The sequence below is a fragment of the Dichotomopilus funicola genome (assembly GCF_033296635.1).
Source record: "Dichotomopilus funicola strain CBS 141.50 unplaced genomic scaffold C8A04scaffold_108, whole genome shotgun sequence".
Classification (NCBI taxonomy): Eukaryota; Fungi; Ascomycota; class Sordariomycetes; order Sordariales; family Chaetomiaceae; genus Dichotomopilus; species Dichotomopilus funicola.
This window is the reverse complement of record NW_026944129.1, coordinates 51,524-60,318: the sequence shown is the minus strand read 5'-3', so window position 1 is coordinate 60,318 and position 8,795 is coordinate 51,524. Positions and strand designations below refer to the sequence as shown.

Genomic DNA, 8,795 nt, shown 5'->3' with positions numbered 1-8,795 from the left:
CTACCGAGCTAGAAAGGACGAGATGTTCCTGTTGCTGGGTCTCTTGTTGGATGCCGAGGGGTGAGTAACAGCAGCATGGTCTAGTGGTTGTTGGTCATGTCCTTGGTCATGATATGAGTTGACTGTTACCGATCCCGAGTTAATTAAACAAACAAGAAGGTAAGGAAATGTTAGAACACGCAAGAAAGAAATACATCCGAACTCAAGACGCCGCAGTGTAATCAATGTCTCCCTTTGGCCCAATGACACCCACACGGTGATAATACGTCCTCGCCCTCACAAACGGATCAAGCCTCCAAAAGGTCTCACTCAACCTGCCCGCCAACCGCTTTCTTTCCTCCTGCTTCTCCGTCGCCTCAGCCGACCCAGGCTTGGTGGCCACCCACTCGAGCGTAAGTTGCTCAAACTGCCCGATCAGGTCCCGGCGCTCGGCTTCGAACAGCTCCTTCTTCTCGGCCGACCGCATCACCTTATTCTCGCCCGCGGTCGGCGGAACGTAGCTGTACTCCCAGGTGTCTTTACCCCCGGAGTGAGACTGCAGGATCTCGGGCGCGATGTAAGCGGTTAGGCCGGTGGTCCCGCTGGTGAAGTTGATTTTGGACGCGATGACGGGGTCGAGCCAGGGCTTGATGATGCTCCAGGCGCCTGCGAGGACGAGTTATAGTCAGCATCTCGTGTCAAGGATGTGATAGTAGACAAAAGGCTCCACTGGAAAAAGAGAAAACAGAGAAACTCACCGTAAAACACAAACGGCGCATTGTGAATCAGCACCACCCCCAAATACTCCGGATACCGTGCCTCAAACACCTGCGCCAAAAACCGCACAACATGAAAGTCCATGTTCCGCAACCCAAACCCACTCAGGTCAAACACCAAACACGCCCGCTCAGCCTGCGAGCCCCCAATCATAACCCTGATCGTCTCAATCGTATGCAACACAAACCGCTCCATCGCCTCCGTCGTCTGCTTCTTCGGATCATGCAACTTGACCCTCACCACAAACACCACTCTCCCTTCCCGATCCGTCCCACGCACATAACATTTCCCTGACTGATACTGCGCCAGAAACTGTTTCTGTTCCTCCGTCTGCTCCTCCTCCGGCAGCCCCTGGTTGCTGCTCGAAGCCGAGGGGCGCCGCTCCAATTCCCCATCCCCATTCACCTCCACAACAGCAGCAAACCCATCCCCCTCGCGTACCACATCCTCCTCCACGCGCTGCTGCTGCCTCCACCCGAGCGCATCGACCAACATATTCGTCGCGCGGTCCACATCCCATTTCCGGGCGCGCAAAAACCTTAGCACGGCCACGTCCGGGTGGTCAGCTTGGATCAGACCCCATAGCGCGCGACGGACGCCGTCGGCCGAGGGGTCGGACCCGGCTGCGCTGGGGAGGTGGTGCTCTTGCAGGTCGCGGGTGCGGTTGGGGATGGAGGAGAAGGTGGTGGTTGCTGTGGTGGTGGTGGGGCCGTTGTTGATGCCGCAGAGGCGGAGGAGGTGGATCCAGGTTTGTTGGAGGAGGAGGGTTTCGGAGGGGGTGAGGGTGTTGATGTGGCCTGGGAGGGCGGACATGATGGGTGGGCGCGTAATTATGTTGTTGGAGTTTTAGGTTGTGTGGTTGTTGTTGTGATGTTTGTTGTTGTTGGGGTCGTTGAGATTTAATCAAAATGTGTTGTCAAGGTAAGACACGCACGGTGAGATATCGATTAAATTAGCGACAATAACTGGCTGTTGAAACCCGCATCGTGTTGGGGGAATGCAGACGCATGACATCAAGCACGCGACAAACGACACAAAAATACCCTGGGCGAGGCCACAGGCGGCCTCCAACTTAACCTCCAACTTGGCCGTGATCATCACCACGCCAAAATAGCGTCCTCAATGCCAATTCAAGATCCCAAGGCCACCAAGACGATTGCTGACTGAGTACTGCAAGCAAGCAACTGGGATAACCCATCCCGAAACTACAATCTGGAATTGACATCGTCCACAGCAATTGACATCCTTTTCCCAACTCACAAGGCAAAATACCCCGCATAAACTTGCAATCACAGTAACCCAACTCTCGGAAGCCAACCCCAAATGTGGATGGTTCGACGTCTAAGTTATCCCAATAGCTGGTAAATCCAACCCTCCATTTCATTCCACCTACACTACACTCTCAACCCGCCTTTACAGAACACCACCAACACCTGCATCAACCGTGCTGCCGTGTTGTGTCGGCAGTAGTGTAGGGTCAGAAATGCAAGAAACCCCAGAATGGAATCCAGGTCCTCAAAAATGTCGCCCCACCAACGGCGCTGATCCCTGTGACGTCCTGCACCCCGCACGCTGCGCGACGATCTCATCCGGGCCTTCAGGGCGTTGGGTGTGTGGGGAACCAGGGCAAGTCGGGAAGGCGTCGAGTGCCAGACCCACCCCCGCCATCCCGGGTCACCAACACCCCGTGGGGAAATCCTTCTTGACGGAGCGAAGGGGGTTGGAATATCACGGGCAGTCTGGGGAAGCGGGGGAATCCGGGTCACCAAGTCACTTTGTCGGGTTGAGGGATTTCGCTCGGGAGGATGGACTCGGAAAGGTATTATTGTTCGGGAAGGAAGATCTGGAATTGATATGTGGATGTAGGTGCTCGGGATGATCTGTGGTCTTGCGTTTGGCAACGGTGATGCATGAAGTGTGCATGTGAAGAGGGGTTTTGGACGTTGAGATTTGAGAAACCGAGGAAGGCCGTTGGAATCACGAATGCGGGGTAAGGTCGGTGAAACACCACGAGAAGGAGCCGAGACATGTACCTCGTACCTGGATCCGGAATGTTCACCGACTCGCGTTTTTTCAGATGAGACCAACACAACTTTCGGGTGGATGAATCGTAACTCGTTCCTTTCTCGTATATTCTGAGCTATGAAAGCTGACCCAGGGAGCCTTCTCAGGACCCCACCAACCCTCGCAACCCTCGCAAGCCTCACCCGGCCGTGCCCCGAAATAACACACCGTCCAGTCCGGACCGGCAGTAGTCGGACACTAACGGAAGCTACCCCGCGCTCCCCTCTTCAAGATGTGGGTTAAGACATGCTTGACGAAGACGCCCAACATGTGTCCTCGACCTCGGCAGACTCCATATCCGACTTCTCCCTCCATGATGCCCCCGGATCAGCCTTCTCCCAGCCGTCTAAACATGGGACCGAAGTACACTACCCACGGTACCAACCACCATGTCCGTCACAACCCTTCCATTCTCCAACCCCTAACGGCTGCACACTGACGTCGGCGGCTCGTTGTTGGACATGTCCTCTTTGACATCCTCAGAGTGGGTTCAGCCCATGCAAGGGCCTGATCCGTACCACACAACACCGTTTGCTGGTTCTAATGGGCAGTCGGTCGGTCGACGAGGTGATTGGTTGGTGAGGGGGTTTGTCGTCGAGAGATTGTGAGAGGGGAGTTGTTGAATCGGATTTGGGCAGTCGTCTTGTCTGGTGTTGTCGTAACGAAAGATCTTGTTGTCGAGACACCACCAACCCCCTTTGTTTTAACTTCCCTAAACATAGAGCTTGTTTTCTCAAACTCCAACACCAACCCTAACCCCGACCTCTTGACTCCATCGGGCTTGTCGTTCGTGGTGGTGTTCGTTATGCTTGCTGTCTTCGGCCGGTGGGCGTGAGTCCCTCCAGCAGGTCTTCCAAGGTTCCTGCAAGGGGCGGTGGTGGTTTGGGGAGTGCTGAACAGAAGGAGCCACAGCGCGGACGAGCTGGCGCGGAGAAGACACCGGACTTGGGAGGGACCGTGGTCGTCGTCATGGATCTTCTGCTCCAGCTTCAACGCTCCCCGGCCCTCTTCCAACGAAACCCATATCCCACCCAGGCTTATGTTGTTTATCCCATCCGGCCGTGTTGTTCAGCGGTGGGTGTGAGTTGATGCTATGCCCTAACAGCGTGGTTGTTGACTTTGCTCAGGGGGGCGGGCCCTGGATCAGCCATCTCCCTGAGTTGTCCATGGGCTCGAACTCAGGCGGACAAGTGGACGGAGTCCTGCTTGTGTTTCAAAATCCTCTCTCATAATATTTTTCTGGTGGTGATGATAGATGTGAAGGAGTTATCCGCTTCATAAACTCTTCCATTTCTGACCAACCCACACACGCAATACCCAAAGCCGAGGCACAATCCCGCCTTACCGAAATTATAATATCTTCGCCGCGTCAGCTCGCCGTCAGCTCCACGTCACTATCGCGATAAATCACGATAGCAAACAAAGCTCTTCCCAACAGTTGTGGACTATCCCGCAAAAACGCACTTCGCGAGCCGGATCAATCCCGAGGCAATCGCCCAATGTAGCGTGTGTAAGTCCGCCAAGTCGGGACGTCCCGAGGCTTGTGCGCAGGTTTGTGCGCTGCAGCTTCGGCATTGCGCCGACGCCAAGGCTAAGTCTCCGGCTGTTGGGGATGAGGGCGCGAGCGAGAAGAAGATGTGATGAAAAAGGACAGCCGACAGCATGTGAAGGTGATTCCTCTCGGGATACTTATTTCGGAGTTTTCCTTCCCTCCCGGAGGTCGTATTCATGATCTGCTGAGCTGAAGGCGAGGAGCGTGCGCTTGTTTGCACGGAATTCTGCAGTGAGGCGATGAGCAAGTGAGGTTATCAAGGTTCTCAAGTTCGGAAACCATTCCCAATGGAGGTTGAGAACAGGGACCGGGCGACAGTGGGTTGGGATGGTAGTGGATGGTTCATAGCGGGTTGGCGGGGTTCAAGCTTGTCTCTCCAGGGACGAACAGAGGGTTCCCCACGTCCCCCGCAATTTGTAATTGTTGGCCACACCCCCTTCTCCAAAACCCCAACGTCGAGTCTTTTTTTTGTGCTCAACAATTGCCATTGAGACCCCGGTTTGCGGGTTGATGCCAAGTCGCCTCGGCATGTGAGGCTGTTTCTGTTCCTGGCTTGTGACGACGAGTCATGGCACAATAATTTTGTTGTTTTTTTGGCGACACCGAACAGCGAGACATTATCCAGCCAGCCAGCCCTAAACCCTAAGATGACCGGAACAACAAAAACACCATATTCAAGACACACTTGGTACAGAACGCAAAATACAGGAGAAGCTAAACGGCCGCCCCCTTCTTCGGCCCCCCTTGCAGCGTCAACTTCGAATGCGCCAAGAAAAACTCTCTCGCCCGCCACGCCGTCTCCCGGACCTCGTCCTCAAACGCAATGATATCCCCCATCAGGATAATATCATGCGGGCCCGGCGACGCCTCCAACGTGACCTCCCACCCAGGCACCTCCGTCTTCAGCCGCTCCGCCGTAGCCTCAATCCCCTCCCACAACGTCTCCCCATTGCTCCCCTGCACAAAAATCGGCACCTTCGCGGGCCGCGTTGATCCGCTCTCAGTCACCTTCTCACCCGTAGTCTCCGTCTCCGCCTCCGTCTCCCACCCAGGCGGCGAAAACGGATGCCGTATAATCGACAACCACTCCCCCTTCGGATCAATCGTGCCATACCCCGACACAGCATCCGCTCCCCACCTTGCAAAGTCCCGGTTAAGGTAATCCGTCTTGTACTGCGGCGTGAGCTGCATATCATGGTACAGTCCCGCAGATACATCAATCCACGGCGACCAGACAGCCATAGCCGCGGGGAAAGGTAAGCCCAAACCAGCGCCGTAGCGGGCTAGGTAGCGGGCTAGGGCGAAGGCGAGCGTAGCGCCGGCGGAGTCGCCGGAGAGGATGATTTGGGAGGCGGGGATCTTCTTGGTGTGGATAAGCCAGTGGTAGGCTGTGACGGCGTCGTAGAGGGGGACGGGGAAGCGGCTGGGTTCGGTGGTGCACAGGCGGTATTGTGGGAGACAGACGAAGGCGCAGCCGAGGTGTTTGTGGAGGGTCTTGCCGAGGAACTTGGAGTCTTTGTCGCGGCCGGTATTGATGACGAAGGCGCCGCCGTGGAAGTGCAGGGCTACTGTTTGGGTTGGTTTGACCTCGCCTGCGGGAGGGGGCAGGGAGGGCGTCCAGGTGGCGCCGACGGGCTCGGGGCCGAACAGCGCCGGGCCGTTTTTGGTGTTGTTGTTGTTGGCCTCCTTTGCTCGCTCACGCTCGTCGGTGAAGGGCGGCCGGTCAAACGCGGCCGCGGGAGCCGGCTGCATGACCTCCCAGCGCTTGCGCTCGCGGCCCCAGCTGGGCTTGAGCGGTGTCTTGTGGCCGAGGCGCAGCCGCGAGATGTAGGGGAGTGCCAGGCGCACGACGCGTACACGTAGGGCTTGGTTGAACGTCCACTCTGGGTTTGGGCGCATGCCCGGGACTATGCCAAGCAAGACGTCGAAGATGTAATGTGCGAGCGCGAAGGGTCCCTTGAGGATCATCCAGATGTAGATCTTGGCCATCTCGGTGGTGGTGGGCGGACTGCCATGCCCGATGGGCACGCCGGAACCCGGGATGATGGCGTACTTGTCGAAGTTGTGGCTGGTGAAGGCTGCATCTTCTTTGAGGGTTGACGATGAGGCTGGGAGCCCGGTCTCCTTGTTGGTCGCCGAGGGCGACGGTACTTCGTCTTTCATGGCGCCAGGGCGCTTAAGGTGTGGGATTAGTGGTGAGAGTGTAAGTGAGGGCTAATGAGTGAGAGCCAGTCTGGGGAGAAGCGGCTGCTCAAATATGAATGTCGAGATGGTGTTGAGCAAGCTGGGAGGATTCAACCCATACTTCTACTATGTATGTACCCCATCCCCACCCCATCAGTCGTCTGCAAAGTGCGGAGTGTTCCGTTGCATGTGGAAGTTCAGCTCCGCGGACGGAGATCGGACACAAAAGCAAGCCTTCGGGACGAGCCCGTCCCCTGAGTGCCCGATCCCCACCCCCGGACCCCAGGAAAATGTGGATGCTCCCTTCCAAGGCGCAAACAGGGGTCAATTCAGCTGGAAATGTCTCAACACACAATGAACCCCTGAGTCGTCACCTATCCCAACACATGCCTTAATTGGACGACGTATGGAAGTGTACTACACAGTACGCACTCAAGGTAGAATGTCAAGAAGGCTCATTCACATGCTTCAGCGGAGGACATCATGCTTCAGCGGGAGAAGGTCACGGTATCACCTGTAAAGCTATCTCCAGCACGTAGAATTTATAGACCATAATACTGGAATAAATACCAATGTGACATTCAACGTTATACACAGTTCACAACCAAATACAAGGGACTCGCACTCTCGAGAAGAAACACCTACTGCATCCTCCCAACAGATCCCCGGCCCGCCACATCGCGCGCAAGCTCCTGCGCCCAGGTCGGCCAACCCCTAATCCCAGTGAGAAAAGTCGACGTCCCCGGGATCACCAACTGCCCGCCCCTGCGGCTCTCAATCCTCCCGACCACCTCCTCGGCGATCCGCTCCGGCGTCAACATCTTGACCCGGTTCTCCCTCAGCCGCTCCGCAAAGGAGTTCACCAGCGGCGTCTGCACAAAGTTCGGGTGCACTACCGTCGTCAGCACACGCGGCGCGTGGTAATGGTGCTTCAGTTCCACAGTCAACGACTCGTGGAACGCCAAAGCACCGGCTTTGGTAGCCGAGTAGTCGGCCGCCGTGGCGAGTCCAATAAACGACGCCACGCTGGCGATGGTGATCACATGGCCCTTGTTGGCCGCCACCATGGCCGGCAGGAACTGCTGCGTGGTGAACCACATCGACATGAGGTTGACACCTAGGATGCGACGCAGGAACGGTTCCTGCGTCTGCAGGATGGGCATGGGCTTGGCCACGCCGGCGTTGTTGATCAGGATGGACGGGTGTTGGCCGCCAAAGTGGGCGCGGACAGCTGCGGCCGCGGCAGCGACGGACTCGGAGGAGGTCACGTCGCAGTGCACGAAGAACAACACGCCCGCGGGGTGTGCGGCGACCAACTCCTTTGGCGGCTCTTGCACGTCCAGAATCGCGACCCGCACGCCGAGCGCCAGGAGGCGGTCCACCGTGGCTTTCCCAATCCCGCTTGAACCCCCCGTCACCACTGCGATCTCCTGCTTCCAGTCATCCCAGCCCGGTGCTACGCCTAACCGCCAGTTGTTCGCTGCGGCTGTGCTGAGCACGCGGTTGAGGGTCCGTGCGATACCCAGGCCGAGCAGCACGCGGAGGGTGGTAAGGAGGGTGGGGGAGTTGAGGGGGAAAGAGGTCAGCCAGGCGGCGATGGCGGGTGATGGGATCGCGCGGGCGAGGGCGTCGACGGCCTTGCGGACGGCGGAGGGGAAATAGGTGGTGGATAGCAGGAGTGGGCCGCTGACGAGGGGGCAGAGGGCCAGTTTGGTGAGGGCCGAGAGGACCGTGGCTGGGAGGGAGAGGACGTTGGCTGCCATTGTGGGTTGTTCTCCGATCTGTGGGATGTGGTGATACTTGTTTTGGTGTTGAGGTTAATTTTACACGGTAAGCAAGTTATTAGTTTTAATGATCCGGGGGCAATGGAAGAAAAAGTCGTCAAAGCAACGAGCGAGGGTCCACTGTGAAAATTGCACGGAGTCAGTTGGTTATTACGGATGACACGCATTAACTTAATGACATGGGAACATTAATGGTTTCTCTCGAACGGTTCCCCATGGCCACGGAGTCAAACCATCAACGCTCATTCTCAAACACCTCCTTCGGGTCCATTCCGTCGATTCTCGGGTGGTTCGCGGATGCGGAGGAGCGGAGGTCTGGGGAAATATCGGGGTCAACGGTCGAGGGCCGGAGTTTACGTAGACTGAAACCATCACTGCATGACGTTGGGGGTCTCTGGAAAAGAACAATCCCGGAAGTGGACATGAGGGTGACAAGCAAAAAGATCGTCGTCGGG

At 56.9% G+C, this 8,795-nt stretch overlaps 2 protein-coding genes across 2 annotated transcripts; both read right to left on the bottom strand.

Moving 5' to 3' along the window:
* Window positions 1-202: 202 nt before the first annotated feature.
* C8A04DRAFT_15831 (uncharacterized protein) lies at window positions 203-1,569 on the bottom strand (the record flags this gene model as incomplete). The annotated part of the gene is made up of 3 exons (XM_062778631.1): window positions 203-645; window positions 738-1,089; window positions 1,168-1,569. The coding sequence occupies 3 exons, from the start codon at window positions 1,567-1,569 to the stop codon at window positions 203-205; spliced, it is 1,197 nt and encodes a 398-aa protein (XP_062632856.1).
* A 3,517-nt stretch (window positions 1,570-5,086) lies between these two features.
* C8A04DRAFT_40698 (uncharacterized protein) lies at window positions 5,087-8,319 on the bottom strand (the record flags this gene model as incomplete). Its single annotated transcript, XM_062785035.1, has 2 exons — window positions 5,087-6,380; window positions 7,202-8,319. 2 exons carry the CDS (start codon window positions 8,317-8,319, stop codon window positions 5,087-5,089), a joined length of 2,412 nt encoding a protein of 803 aa, XP_062632855.1.
* Window positions 8,320-8,795: the final 476 nt, after the last annotated feature.